This window comes from Bombyx mori, chromosome 6 (assembly GCF_030269925.1).
Source record: "Bombyx mori chromosome 6, ASM3026992v2".
Lineage (NCBI taxonomy): Eukaryota > Metazoa > Arthropoda > Insecta > Lepidoptera > Bombycidae > Bombyx > Bombyx mori.
This window is the reverse complement of record NC_085112.1, coordinates 314,576-331,405: the sequence shown is the minus strand read 5'-3', so window position 1 is coordinate 331,405 and position 16,830 is coordinate 314,576. Positions and strand designations below refer to the sequence as shown.

General features: G+C 38.7%; 1 protein-coding gene across 2 annotated transcripts in view; it reads right to left on the bottom strand.

Moving 5' to 3' along the window:
- The window catches only part of LOC101741156 (synaptic vesicle 2-related protein), a 30,894-nt gene extending 17,904 nt beyond the window's left edge, over window positions 1-12,990 (bottom strand). Inside the window, exon 1 of one of the 2 annotated variants that reach the window (XM_021348278.3) lies at window positions 12,844-12,990. In XM_021348278.3, coding sequence (XP_021203953.1) covers window positions 12,844-12,865 — 22 coding nt within the window. In that variant the 5' untranslated portion in view covers window positions 12,866-12,990. Of the gene's footprint in view, window positions 1-5,301; window positions 6,237-12,843 lie in introns of those variants that run through there. The other variant, XM_004926550.4, reaches the window with a different exon arrangement.
- Window positions 12,991-16,830: the final 3,840 nt, after the last annotated feature.

Genomic DNA, 16,830 nt, shown 5'->3' with positions numbered 1-16,830 from the left:
TGTCAACGGGAACGCAGACAAAAACACACGCTAAAGAAGGATTCAGCTAATAAATAATCACTTTTGAAGATTTTCCTATGAAATTATTTAGCACAATGTTTTGAGTGACGCGCGGCTGAGTGCGACTAATGTAAGAGGCGCCATAATATCAATTATCTACAAAAGGATTGTTTGAATATTTTTTCAATTAAAGCAAACAGTTTCGGATATCTCGGAGAATAATTTTATTAATATTAACCAAATAAAGATTTTTTTTTGTCTTTAAAATTACAACTTCTTGGTATTTACAATTACAGATAACGTGTATTTATCCGCCACATTTTCCATTAAGTGTTCTTTGAAATGAATTATGTTGTAATTGCTTGTTAATTTAAACGAAATATACTTCAGCGTATTCTGTCAGAATTGAAAAGTTATTTGACAAGTAGTCTAATAGAACCTTTAAAGGTATTAATTATCGTGATGATAACACCAGATATACCAAGAAACGCATGCAAAATATTAGCGAATAGCTTATATATTTTAACATAATGACGTCGTTATGTCAACCATATTTGCCTATGCCGTCAACTAAGGCGCCGGCGGTACTCATCCAGGATCCATGCCAATTTTACAAAGCATTTTTTGTCTATATAGCCTCACGATTGATTTTCGCCATGAACCATTGGTATACATACATATCTGGAGCGATTTCCATCATGATCGACGACAGAAGAACTTGTAACGGCCTATGTGGTATATTTATGGGAAGACAAAGACCCTTGTCTCTGGGCTTCCTCAACCTACCTACGTATATTGTTTCGTCCATAGTACCCACAATAAAATATATTCGCGTACTAGATAAAAGAGCATGCCGTGAGCCAACACTAACGTCTATTACCACCCTGCCTGTTTCTAGCCCGAATCGAAGTAGGCTTTATCAGGCACTTTCATGTCGTCATAAAACGACCACCGATTCTAAATGTACTTTCAACATTGAGAAGAATTCGCAGAACTGATTGGGAATGTACGCATATATATCGCTACTCAGAAATTTAAAATATTTATCGATTTATTTTATTTATTTATTTATTTATTAAAAAAAGTATTACCACATCACAAACATTTAACATTGAAATTAAAACATAACATTGACAATAACGGCGTACATAACATTGGCAATTCATCGGCTCGAAGATGGAAGACAATAATAAAAACAAAAAGGATACTTAACGAAAACATATTGAAATTCAAATTCAACAAGTAAAAATAAAAGAAGAAATGTCGATACAACACTGGCGAACTCAAGACAACTGCGCACCAAGGTTTGGTAAAGCAAGATTTTGGTGCGCTAATGTTTATATCCCGAGTTACGTTTCAAAAATCCCAGCATTTGAGCTGCTTTTGTGACAGACTTGTTAATGTGCGAGGTGAATTTAAGTTGACTGTCAACTATCACGCCAAGATCTCGGATTTCGTTAACTTCTGCCAGTGCTGTACCATCAAGCTTATATTCCGTAGCAAGTTGCTTTCTTTTTCTAGTAAATTTAATGTGAAAGCATTTACTTGCGTTGAGTGTAATACTGTTACAGCGACACCATTGTAGGATTTTTTTTGTCAGGAGGAAATCACCGGACTTCCGCCCTCCACTGGGGATGGAGGGTAGGGCATGTCGGAGTTGAACCGACTAAAACCTCCTGTCGCTCAACAACCAGCATCCAAACCTCGCATGTGACAGAACTCATGAAAAGGCAAAGGGGGGAAAGTGAAGCGTTTAGTGCGGAGCACATCTCTCCCATCACCCTCCCCCTCGGGACGCTGGACTGGCGGTCGTCGGCGCCACGACCACCAGTCTTCTCGGTCGGCAGGCTATCCGAAGCCCGCCTAGATAGCGCCGGTTAGAATGGTCTATCCTACGGAATACCCCGCTGGATCAGAACCAGCGTGGGTAGCCGGAGGATAGCCGGCCTTTCGTCAGCCGGATGCTCTTGCATAAAACGCGTGCAGAGCAGCTTGCACGTCGTCTTCTTAGGCCCCCTTCATCGGTCCCCAGGCCGACATGTGAGGGAGACCCGAAACACTTAGAGGGCCAGGGCTTGGGCGAAATCCGCCTCCCTGGCCCCCGCTCGATGGCGGCGGACCTGTGCGTCTCTCACGCGCCTCGCCGCCTCCTTCTGCGAGATGGTGCACTCATAGAAGTCGAGCATCGCCTTCCACGACTCGTCGTCACCGAGCATCGATGCCACAACACTCGGCAATGACAAGTCGTTAGGATCGCATCTAGGTCAATTTGCAATTGGCGAGAGTCGACAACAGAAACTGTGGTTTTGTATATCTTGAGGTCATCGGCAAATAGTGACACCTTTTAGTGACTTACTCTATCGACTATGTCGTTAATAAAGATTTTGAAAAGAAGGGGTCCCAAATACGATCCCTGGGGCACACCGGTATTTGCAAAATAAGTTTTCGAGTTAAGTCCATCTACAGACACCGACTGATGTCTCTGTTGCAAGTAAGACTCGAACCATTTCAAAAGTGGGCCATCCACACCGAATCAATATAATTTCCTCATAAGAATTGAATGGTTAACTCGATCAAAAGCACTGCTAAAGTCGGTGTAGATGGCGTCAACCTGCCTGCCTGAGTCCTGAGGGACCAAGTTAGTGACGATTAAGCGTCCACGTCTAAAACCGTGCTGTGAATCCGAGATGCTGCCGTCTACAAGCCGAAAGATCACAGGATAGACAATCGATTCAAATAGTTTAGACAAGCAAGACAGAATGGAAATAGGGCGATAGTTTTTAACGTCAGAATTTTCCCCTTTTTTAAAGACTGGTACAATGCGCGCTTTTTTTCCACATTAAGGACAGAGGCAGAGCTATCGCAGAACCGCATCTTTTCACAAATACCGGCGGAATCAGATCCGGGCCAGCACCCTTCGCAGAGTCAATCTTTTTGATCGCTTTAAGCACCTCAATTTCTTCGATAGCCAATGAACACAATATCCGTTGTGGGGACCCGTGGCACTGAGATTCAAGCGTAAAGTTATCCGGAGGTGTTGAGCTGGGCAAGTAAATTGAGGCAAAATGTTCTGCAAAAAGATTCACAATGTCAGGGCCTGTTTTTACAACCTGGTCTTCCAAGTTCATAGTTGCAGGTATGGACGAGTCACCACCTCTTTTATGTTTAACAAAGCTCCAGAAAAGCTTGGGGTTCTTTGGGATATTGGCTTCGATTTTATTCCTATAATCTGAGTAGCATTTATCGTACATTGCGTGGCATCTAGAGCGGAGCAGATGGTATTCAATTTCGTATCTAGGGTTTCTGTATTTTTTGAACCTTTTCCGAATTCTTTCCTTTTCTCGTAATAGTTTGATGAACGAAGTGCTGAACTATGCAGGGAACTACCACCAATGCAGGGAACCACTATTAATAATTATTAATAATAGTGGATGATCTCTTAGAAGAATCTGTGCCGAAGCAAACCTTTAATAAATCTAAGTTTATATGATGGTGAGTGAGTGGTTTACAGAGAGTGACAGTCGTTGCACACTTCGATCTCATGTTGCAAGGTGGGTGACGATATTCATGCTGTATTATGTCTACGATCGCCCAATCCAAGGCCGCAATTTTTTTTTATTGCTTAGACGGGTGGACGTGCTTCACAGTCCACCTGGTGTTAAGTGGTTGCTGGAACTCATAGACATCTACAACGTAAATGCGCCTTCCACCTTGAGATATAAGTTCTAAGGTCTGAGTATAGTTACATCGGCTGCCCCGCCCTTCAAACCGAAACGCGTCATTGCTTCACGGCAGAAATAGGCAGGGCGTACCTACCCGTGCGGACTCACAAGAGGTCCTACCACCAGCAAATAACAATGAAAACACATACAATAAAATGAGTTTAACTATAATGGTATTTTTAATGACGGTTTGCATTTAATCAGCCGTATCCATAACGGAGCAATAAATTACTAACGGACAAGCGTACGCATTACAATTGCAACAATATTGTGTGTCAAATCAAATGCCTAGGAAAATTTACATAAAGCACAGATGTATATTATGCAAACGGACGTGTATTCCGTACACCGCGAGCTGGCTAACTGTTGCGAATGCGAATAAGAATATTATTAGCGTAAGATTGAAGCGAATTTTTTGAGAATACTTAGGTTGATTTGATTAATTAAATAATATCTCCTTTTTCTCCACCTTATCCCACTAGGTGGGGTCGGCACAGCTATTTTTTCTCTTCCATTCTCTTCTATCAGCCGTCATCTCAACACTCACTCCTCTCTCTCTCATATCGTCATTCATACACTCCATCCATGTCTTCTTCGGTCGACCTCTTCCCTCTCTACCTTGCACTACCATTTCCATACATCTCCTAGTCACATGCATCTTCTCTCTACGCATCACATGTCCATACCACGCTAACCGTCCGCTCCTTAATTTGTTGATTAATTAAACAATATATTTTCGCCAAAACGAACTGTTAGTATTGAGTTTTACTTCACGCCTCAATAGGCAGCTGCGGAAGCTGACGCTGAAATATTTTAAAAGAACCATTGCGAAAAATTGAAAACAATTTGTTAGAGAAAAAAATATAGATTAGATATAGATAAAATAAAATTTAAGATGTTCGAAACTATCTAATTATTGGCGGTAAACATTGTTCGTCAAGCAGCCATCATAGATTCGTGTGCCTTTTTTGTTGCCATTGCAATCCGGAGAGCGTACGGCCCACCTGATGGTGAGTGGTCACCGACGCCCATAGCCGTTAACAATACCAGGACCAGCTGAGTAGTCTCCGCAAATCTGATTTAAAGAAGACATGTCATAGCATTCAGGAAACACGGAAGACGAAAGTTTATTCCAAAGCAGGATGTCAAAAGAATTAAAACCGAGATGATGGGATCATTTCAAACAATTCCTCAGAGCACTGTCTAAGCAAAAGTCTTTGTCTAGGCATGAAGTACCGCGTCGCTCTGTTGAGCGTTTCCCAGCATTTTTGACGCCAACTTGACCTGATCCACCAAATGTCTCCGCTATTGAGCATCATTCAAAACCTCGACACCAATGCAACCAACCTATCCATGAACGAAACAAGAACTGCTATTGAACACAATATCAACCCTGTAAGCGTCTACAAAACAAAGGACAACTGATTTTTTATTATATTCTACTACATTAATTAGATAAATCAATATAAAACACAAATAATTTATTATTACATAATATGTTTGATTTTTACCGCCAATTTAATTTCAAACCACAGTTTTATTTTTATATAAGTTATCAAAAAATAAGATGAAAACTCACCAGCCAAATTAATAGCTTCGTTATACGGGTAATGCCTTTCATCATTACTGGGCTTGCTGACTGTCCACACTGTGGAACTCTTCCGTCCAAAGCCATCGTCGTCACCCTTATATCTGTATCTGTCCTGGGCACTCATTATAACACTGAAGAAACACAAGCACTAAATTGCATTAAATTCAAATTGCACGAAATTATATTGAATGTAGATTATTTTACTAAATTGTAAAATACAATTGCAAGAACAATAAGCACGGTTTTTTTTTAAGTTATTGAAATTGTCGAGTTATTGTTTGACGATATTTCGATGTGCACATGTCGCGTCTTATGAACGTGAATGGCGAAGCACTGAATGTGATGAACTAGCCGGCCGCGCTCTGCAATACATATACTGTAACCGTGTATTGGTGTGATATGGGTAACACATCGCGGATCAAATTTACGATTACGATTCCATTCGTTAATTAAACACCGGTTTATATTGAATGATCGTGCTTGTTAATGCGGGGGGGGAGAAGTGTTTAAGGCACTACTATATTTTGACAATTCCACAACACTGGAATTGTCTACTTGTTACTGGTGGTAGGACCTCTTGTGTGTCCGCACGGGTAGGTACCACCACCCCACCTATTTCTGCCGTGAAGCAGTAATGCGTTTCGGTTTGAAAGGGTGGGGCAGCCGTTGTAACTATACTGAGACCTTAGAACTTATATCTCAAGATGGATGGCGCATTTACGTTGTAGATGTCTATGGGCTCCAGTAACCACTTAACACCGCGTTAGGTTGAAATAGCCTATTAGGCTGAGCTCGTGCACATATCTAGACAATAAAAAAATAAAATAAAATAAACAGACGGTAATCGATAGGCTATTTAAACACTTGTCGGTGTATGAAGCTAATAATGACTACGATCCACGTCTGAATGATGTATTTTGTCAAATACAAGATGGTCAGTCTCTCTAGTCTGCTTTATAAGTTATGTTTGAATTTTTTTTCGTGCAAATTATATGTTTATATTGTCTTGGAAAACACCTTGTAATACGAATGTTTGCCAAAAAAAAAGTTTTTAAAAATATATGTAGTATCACGTCGTACGTGTAATAAGCGGACGGCTGACTAAGCTGTTTGGATTTACGCGTTCTGTGTATTAAAAATAAACTTGTTTAAAAAGTAGAGGACTGAGAAAACAAAGTGGAATGAACAATTTTATATGTTATATGTTAACGGTGCCGTCCAGCTTAAGATATGAGGTTGATGTTTAACTTCTAAAAAGAATAACTACAGAATGGTTAAGCAGCTCAGACACATGGTTTCAGCAGATATTGGAAGCACGATGGTATATGAACCTAGGGCGCAGATAAGACTACATCTTCCAAAGGGAGCAGAGGCCTTTAACTTGCAGTAATGAGTTTTGTTACAGCCGAAACTATGTAGTAGTTAAACCCATTTATCAATTTATTTTTTGAAATTGTAAATCTCGAACTTATCAACGTCAAGTTGTATTGGATTTTTAACTGTGGATTCATAAACGCTGTTTAAATATATTCAGTTTGTGTTCGTGCAACCCGCCTCTACAAAGTTCAAATCGCAAAGATAATTTACACGAACATCTCAAAAGATTGCAGATTGACGTCCGTTTGAACGCTTTGAAGGAAATGAGAACTGTCAGTTCACATAAGTGACTAGTCAAGGTCAACATAAATGTATGTTTTTCATTAGCTTACGCTCTGAACATTCATGGGAATTCAGAGTTAGGTTTTTTTTTATTGCATTGTTGGGTGGACGATCTCACAGCCCACCTGGTGTTAAGTGGTTTCTGGAGCTCATAGACATCTACAACGAAAATGCCGCCACCCACGTTGAGATATAAGTTTTAAAGTCTCAACTATAGTTACAACGGCTGCCCCACCCTTCAAACCGAAACGCATTACTGCTTCACGGCAGAGAAATTATACCTCTAGGTTATACCTAAATCGTCTCGTATCTAATGAGACTAATGACAACAAGGGACCCTCGGTATGGTACGTACCTATTGTATGGCTCCGGGAGACCATACACAATAACGGTCGAAGTCTTAATCACATCCCTCCAACAGACGCATGACTATTTTTCAGTTGAAACAGAATGAGGTTGGTCACATAATAATGTGTCTTCACATCACATGCATAATAATGTGATCACATAATAATCACATAATAACGTGACCAACAGTTTTCAGTATACAGTATAATAATACATCAATATAATAATAAACATCTCAAGGTGGGTGGCGCATTTACGTCGTAGATGTGTATGTATGGGCTCCAGTAACCACTTAACACCAGGAGGGCTGTAAGCTCATCCACCCATGTAAGCAATAATTTTTTATTATTATTATTATTATTATTATAAAACAGTTTTCGTACTGACTGAAATATTTTCAGTGAATAAATCAAGTAGAGGTGAAACTTCTCACAGGGAGAGATTGAAGACAAGTTTAAACTTTTCAATCATTTTAAATATATTTTATCATACACATAAAAACTTATTGCCTTTATCGCCTCAAATAATAATTTTTAGTATCAATTATTTTAATTAGTTATAACTTTAATAAGATTTTAGGATTTAATTTTTCAAGGCGAATGTTACAGCTAATTATAGCCCCAGCTTGTTTGATAGATTTAGAGAGGAAAGATTGACTTAATTACTATTAAATATAAAAAAAATACCATTATTATGAAACTAATTATTTTGTTAAATGATGGCTTTACAAAATTAACTTAATAATAAAATAATTCATATAAATGCCTAACTAAATAATAAAAAATATAACCTTTTCTAATTAAATGAATTGTCTGTACTCTAGCGCTTTCGAACAAGCTTATTCAATTCAAGATTGGGTCGGTTTATTTACCGACATATTATTGTAAACATAAAAAAGAAGTGAATGATATTTAATATAATCAATTACTAATTGAACCGTAATCATTACGGCCGCCAGTTGTATTCTTCAAGTCACCTCATTCTTTGAACCATAATATAGTTTCTGCGACTGAAACAAATGAGTTTGAATCCAAAATCTGACAAACACCTGAATACACTGAGCGCGTCTGCGATGGTGTCAAAAACTTTTTGTTTTCTTAGATGAGTGGACGAGCTCACAGCCCGCCTAGTGTTAAGTCGTTACTGGAGCCCATAGACGTCTACAACGTAAATGCGCCACCCACCTTGAGATATAAGTTCTAAGATCTCAGTATAGTTACAACGGCTGCCCTACCTTTCAGACCGAAACGCATTACCGCTTCACGTCAGAAATAGGCAAGGTGGTGGTACCTACCCGCGCGGACTCACAAGAGGTCCTACCACCAGTACTGTACATATCCATGTAATTTCGGGCAGCAGAATTCGCGCAGACACTCGCTCGCCACGGGGACTCCAGTCAGAGAGGCAACACGGTAACCATCAGGTTTCCTACGAACAAACAGTAAGTGGTGAAACAATTAGCAACCACAATATTAATGTACTAATCACGTCTACATTTCTGTTAAATATTAATGAGGCATTCAAATTCTTTCGCAATATATTTTTAAAGATTAACCGACCGCTCGACCGAATTCATATATCGCCCAAAATCTACGTTATAGTACAGTGCACATTACAGTACAGACCACGTTACAGTACAGTCCACGTTACAGTACAGTCCACATTACAGTACAGACCACGTTACAGTACAATCCACGTTACAGTACAGACCACGTTACGTTACAGACCACGTTACAGTACAGACCACGTTACAGAACAATCCACATTACAGTACAGACCACGTTACAGTACAGACCACGTTACAGAACAATCTACATTACAGTACAGCCCACATTACAGTACAGACCACGTTACAGTACAGACCACGTTACAGAACAATCTACATTACAGTACAAACCACGTTACAGTACAGACCACGTTACAATACAGACCACGTTACAGTACAGACCACGTTACAGAACAATCCACATTACAGTACAGATCACGTTACAGTACAGAACAGTCCACAGTCCACGTTACAACTCGTACTTAAGAACTAGTGGAAAGTGTATCTGGACCCTATAACTTAGCCCAGAGTATTATTTTCGATAATATTGCAAATAATCCATTCTTATTGCCTTAACAGACAGACGAGCATACCTCCGTCCAGGTGTAGAGCGGCCACTATCGCTCACGAACGTCAGCAAGGTCAAGAGGGCGTCCATTAATTACATGAGGCATTTTTTAGAATTTTCGACCATGAATGTGATATTTGCTAAGACCCCCCCCCCCACTACTAAAGTACGATGAACTCTACCTGTTTCAACCACATATATTTCGCTCTGAAAGGCGGAAGGTTCTTCCAACGCAACTGAGATTCGACCTAATACTTTGATGAGGACGGCGCTATTCACGTTGCGTCTATGGTATTATTATCATTCAGATGGCGTGTAAGCTTCTTGTCTTTAATGCACTTATATGTCTATAGCGTATGTTTTTCAGAGCATTTTTCAATTGATAGTTCAACGCATATCTTGTTGCAGTGCGGTGGAGTTGCAGACTACTGGGTCAATTACATTGCTACCCTGAAATCACACCCTGAGGTCATCGACAAAACTAATTCAACAACAATCATCGGCTGATTGAATTCCTGGAAGAACAAAGGTGCCAGCAGTGAGATTTTCAATCACATCTAAAAGATCGTCAAGGTCGTGACGTTGTGGACACTTTCATAACACCCAATTGAAAGGACGTAAGATACCGTCCTCAAAAGCGGAAATCTACAAACATACAATAATAATAATCAACAACCAACTGTACACACAAGCTCGTTACTCTGCATTCTCAATTGTATAGCGAAACAGGTGTGATATTACGTGGCCGGGTGGTGCGGAACAAAACGTGTGTGACGTAGCCTGAAAAGGAAGAAAACTTTGTGCGACGTTGCTTGATGCCCAAATTAATGATTAAAGGTCAATTCGTAGTTCAAAATTAAATTTCTAGCAAAAAAACAGTACTTTACATTTGATGAGCAGCGGGTTGAATGTGGCAATAGTGTTGTTTATGTACTAGAACAACGTCCGGTCATCGTTCTCGTCGAGCCCGTCGCTTGCGACGAAGGGCTCGGTGAGTAAATTAACCCATAGACACAGCCCACTGAATTTATCGCCGCAACTTCTCAATGGTAGCATTTCCAATCCGGTGGTAGATGTTGCGAAGCACTGCTCTTACTAGGGCCAGTATTAGCAACACTACCAGTTTGAGTCCCGTGAGCTCACTTACACGTCAAGAAGAAGCTGAAATAGCCTCTCAAGGCTATCAGCATAGGTAGGAAAAAAAAGTAGACACTACCCTCATTCTGCCTTATTACACCTCGAAGTAGCTGTGCGTTCTTGTTGAAAGACCCTCAATACAATAGAATTATTACTTCCACTTAATCTTTTTGACATTTAAACTTTCATAATTATGAACTCCTGTAGGCTCTTAGCCTCAGGTGAACGGGAACTTATTTAGTGATAGGTTTTTTTATTTTTTATTGCTTAGATGTGTGGACGACCTCACAGCCCACCTGGTGTTAAGTGGTTACTGGAGCCCATAGACATCTATGACATAAATGCGCCACCCACCTTGAGATATAAGTTTTAAGGTCTCAAGTATAGTTACAACAGCTGCCCCACCCTTCAAACCGAAACGCATTACTGCTTCACGGCAGAAATAGGCAGGGCGGTGGTACCTACCCGTGCGGACTCTCAAGAGGTCCTACCACCAGTAATTTTGCCATTTTGCCATTTTTCAATAGAGATTAGGGCCGGTATTAACGTATACCCTGGTATTGTTGATGAATATATAGATACGGTGTTTAATCAAATTTTTTATTACTATTTCCGTATAAAAACCCGCGTCGTCCCGCCAAGATACCTCCTAGGTTTTCAGGCAAAGAGCCGCTCCAGAACATAAACTGGGAGACACGAGACCTAACTCCACCGGCAGCAGTCAACCCGGACATCAATTGCACACGTAATTTTCACGGAACGAAGCACGTGACATCAGCATCGAACCTTACCGTTTACATTGTTTGAGATGCACCATTTGTTTAATATGTTATTATTGTCTTCATAAATGTAAAAACCGGACATTTAATCATGTTGTCGATAAACTTAATTATAGTTGTTTTGGTATTTTTTACCACTTCAACAAATCATGTTTATTTATTACATAATATTGCGATGTTGGAAGTACAATCACATAGTCATATCACATACCCACATTTACATATTATCTATATCTATAATCTATAATAATATATCTGTATATATAAAAATGAATTGCTGATCGTTAGTCTCGCTAAAACTCGAGAATGGCTGGACCGATTTGGCTAATTTTGGTCTTGAATTATTTGCAGAAATCCAGAGAAGGTTTAAAAGGTAGATAAATATGAAAATGCTCGGAATTAAGTAAGGTTTCGGTCGGACGGATTCCTTTTGTTTGTTTTAAGTTTATTTTATACAAAAGTTTACATATTTTATTTATCGATTGAGGCATTACGAAGTCTGCCGAGTCAGCTAGTAGTTTAAAAATGTGTTTAATCCAGATGACACGCACGCAAATTGAATATCCCTGTCTGGTCTAACATGTCGAGGTGTCCATGGGCTCATTTTACCACTTATAATAACACGAAGACTCATATCATAGCCGGGACCCGGAGTAGACTCACTTAAAATTTTAAAGCAAAAAATGCAAATAATTATAAATTTTCGGACATTTCATAAAAAGTCTAAACTCACAATAAAACTGCAACATAATAACAGAAATGGTGTTATTTAATCTTTAGTTATGATGAATCCAGACGAACTCTATATTTGTACATGCCAATCATAATTTTGTAAATAAACATTGTTTCCTAGTTTCCGTTATTGAATTTGTAGATTTTATTGCTAAAATCAGGGTAAACTAAAGATTTATATTGCAAAAATCGTACGCGGAAATAATCTTAAACAATCAACTCGAAAACTATTCTACATAATTCACAAGAAACGGAACGCATGACTCAAAATAAATAAAAATCCATTGAATGTATAACCATGTTAAAACAATATTTAATTAGATTTAAAAGCCATTTTAGACACACAACACAACTCTTTTACGCAATCACTACACGAGTTTTTAAATGGCTATTCTAGACGAGAGTGTGACGGCCACGTCTAGTAGGAAATCAATAACCGAGGCATCATCTAAACATGTACACGGGATGTAAAATATTCAATCTAAAAGTATAACTAAAACTAAATATATATTTTGTATTTACATACTAAACTGCTCTCAAATAGTTTTAGTTTTTAGAAATGTAACTCCGAGTGTTCCCGATTAATGTCATACGTTCCGATAGTAAGTCAACGATATTTATAATATTGTAGGGCAACATGACTGTTTGCAACTCAGCCGATCAGTCGTGCGTTTTATGCTTGACATATTATCAACCTCAAGACTGGTATGAGGCTGAGCCTTCGGGTAGAAAGCTCGTCTGTAAATTAACACAATAAATACCTTGCTTTGTAGTCGACCTCATGACCTGCTTTAAATATCACCTGTAGCACACGCTCAGCGACATCTTTACTGTAATACGTCGTCAGGTGAGTATTGTGGAAAGTCAAGACACAGCTTTGAAGCGATTCAATGTATTGCTACATAAGAAATGCATACGTTATTTAAAGAATTTCACGTGATGAAAGATGACTTTTAAAAAAACTATAGATTATACAAATAAAAAAAAAATTTGTGCGTGTACTAGTGTACACACGTAAGAAGTGAAACTTCTTTATGGCCTTATTTTTCGAAAAATGATCTACATGCAACTTTCTAGAAATTGGTTAAATAAAGTTAAATTAGATAAAGTTTAAACAAAAGGATTTTATTATCATAGACATGAATACAAAAAAGTTAAATTAGATAAAGTTTAAACAAAAGGATTTTATTATCATAGACATGAATACAAAAAAGATGGCGCGTAACGGAAAAATGTGACGCGTAACCGAAAAATGTGACGGTAAATTTTTTTCCAACGCCGATAAGGAAGTTTCACTTCAAAAAGTATATAACTAGTCAGGTCATAAGTATTGTCACACAGTAAAAACTTTTCTTTTAGAATGCTGGCCACAAAAAAGTTTATTGAATTCGAATTTCGAATTGTTCATGAAAATAAAAATGTATACTTTTAGAATTTTACTCATTTTTAAATATGGAGTGGACGCTTAAAGAAGACCGTGTTGCAGTTATTGCGTTGCATCGTTGCGGTTACGCGCCAATTCAAATTTTTAACATACTGAAAAATTTGAATATAACCAAAAGATTCGTTTATCGTACCATCAAACGATACAAGGAAGACTCTAGTGTAGATGACAGGTCAAGAAGTGGTCGCCCTCGGTCTGTTAGGACCAATGAAGTAGGAAACCTATGGAAATGAAACGTCAACCAAAATTTCGTGCCACTGTGACGTCATCTGGCCACAAAACATGGCGGCTTTAGTGCTGTACAAAAGATTTCAATGTTATCAGGCTTTATCGATAAACGTTCTTGGCTCATTTTATTTTAAATATTGTTGAGTATTATTTATTTGTAGAATTTATACTTTAATGGGAAGTAAGTAGGTATATTGTTATGTGCAAATATGATATGATTTAGATGGGTGAAATCTAAGACAAGTTCGTCCTTCGAATTTGCCAAGTAAACGATATGATAATTTTTAAAAGTTGCTACACTGATTTTATAAAGTTGTCGTTTGTCGCAAAACATAAAGATATGGCGTAGTTCAAAGCCATCAGCCCATTTCTAGCATGCTAAATGTTATCGTATTTTGAGTACGTGTTTTTCTTAGACTATAACAATCTATTTTAATTGTTTTGCTGACTCTAAAGTCCGTAACATACTACCGCAGCGCACCCCAAGGAAGGTGCGCCGCACCATTTGAATCACTTTCGCTTGAGAGTGATTCAAATTTTGAACTTATCAAGGGACTGCGTGAAAAAAAAAACACCTACAGAACATTTATTCATTAATTACAAACGTCATTCCTTGTGACTTCCTCTCTAAAATCACTTAATTATTAAATATTTAACAAATTTACAATAGTGTTTTACTCACTGCGGAATAAAACTATTTTATTTAAATAGTTCCGAAGAGATTTTGTCGGTAGCCTTTTTCCCGAAATATCTAAACAGAATGTCTAAATATGTTTTGATGACATATTTTAAAGTGGTATTTATGATTAGTGTCATGATCAATAGATTCCGACCGAAAAATGGATTTTTCGGATGAGGGCTCCATAATGAATTTAAATACATATAGATAATAGTTTTAGGGCATCGACTTTCTTGAGATCCTATAAAATATGTTTTAATTATTATTTTTGTATGTTTTAAGCATGATAAATTATGAAATTTTATATAATCAATCATATTAAATCGATATCAAAGTCAATAAATAATGTACAACCCAAAACAGACGGCCGAACTGACGTGACAATGACATTTGGCGCGCTAAACATGGCGGATTTTCGGCCTCATTAGACGGAGACGGAGATATTTACGTATATTCATGTTTCATTTTATGTACGCACTGAAATACTGTTATATTGTTTTCCTGCGAGTTAAACTGCTGAGTAAGAACGAGATAGATATATGTTTATGTATGTGCCTTCAAAATGGGTGCTATTTATATAAGCAATTGTACGTATAGAACAATATGTCGTGTCCCTACTATATAGGTCTATGGTTAGGACTCCAGCAGTGATAAAAGTTGTGAAGGCGCGAATTCAAAGAAATCCCAAACGTAAGCAGAAACTGTTGGCCCTTCAGATGGGGTTAAGCAGACCCACGGTGAAAAGGGTGTTAAATGAAGACTTAGGGCTTCGGGCATATCGAAGAAAAACAGGACATCGTTTGAATGCTCGTCTAATGGACCTGAGACTGAAGAGATGCCGCGCTTTGTTGAAGCGCTACGCGGGAAAAAAATATCGGGAAATTCTTTATTCGGATGAAAAAATTTTTACCGTAGAAGAGAGCTACAACAAACAAAATGATAAGGTGTACGCACACAGTAGTGAAGAAGCGAGCAACCGTATTCCGCGTGTCCAACGAGGTCATTTTCCATCCTCGCTCATGGTATGATTGGGAGTTCCTTATTGGGGCTTAACAGAGGTACATTTTTGTGAGAAAGGTGTAAAAACGAATGCAGTTGTGTATCAAAATACAGTCCTGACGAACCTTGTGGAACCTGTTTCTCATACCATGTTCAATAACAGGCACTGGGTATTTCAACAAGATTCGGCGCCAGCTCATAGAGCGAAGAGCACACAAGACTGGCTGGCGGCGCGTGAAATCGACTTCATCCGGCACGAAGACTGGCCCTCCTCCAGTCCAGATTTGAATCCGTTAGATTACAAGATATGGCAACACTTGGAGGAAAAGGCGTGCTCAAAGCCTCATCCCAATTTGGAGTCACTCAAGACATCCTTGATTAAGGCAGCCGCCGATATTGACATGGACCTCGTTCGTGCTGCGATAGACGACTGGCCGCGCAGATTGAAGGCCTGTATTCAAACCACGGAAGTCATTTTGAATAAACTTTAGTGTCATAAGAATCTATGTTTTGTTAAGTTCATTTTGGTATATGAATGGTTACATAATGAATAAACTTGTTTCAATTATTTTACATTAAACATGTGACAGAATTTATGACCTGACTAGGTATATATAGGTATAGGGTCGAATCCCACCAGCAGGTACCAATTTTTCTAATACGTACTTAATAAATGTTCACGATTGACTTCCACGGTAAAGGAATAACATCGTGTAACACAAATCAAACCCTCAAAATTATAATTTGCGTAATTACTGGACGTCATGTGAGTCCGCGCGGGTAGGTCCCACCGCCCTGCCTATTTCTGAAGTGAAGCAGTAATGCGTCGGTTTGAAGGGTGGGGCAGCCGTTGTACTGTAAAAACTGAGATCTTAGAACAATATAGGTGACGGCATTTACGTTGCAGATGTCTATGGGCTCCGGTAACCACTTAACATCAGGTGGGCCGTGAGTTAGTCCACCCACCTAAGCAAAAAAAAAAGTACACATTATACATTAGCACAGCACATTACAAGTAGCATATACACTGATTTCACACTAATTGCTAACACAATTACAAGTACCGGTAAAACGAGCGGTTCATTGTATGATACTAGAAAAATAAAAAGATAACATTACAAGAAAATTTAACACACGAGATCACCACTCCTCCATCATCACCATTAACGCACAGGCCTCCCCCAAGGTGCGCCACAGGCCCGTTCTGCAGGAAGACATATTGTGGCAAACAAAAGGAACCACATTCATCTTCTTAGTACTAGGGTAAAACCTGGATAGATGCCGCAGCGGGATAGATGCCTCATGTTCTAAAAACCTAACTTCCCGCACTCATGACAAAAAAATAATTTAATAAGTAGGAACCACAGTTACCGTATACCTTATGTACCATTTGACAAT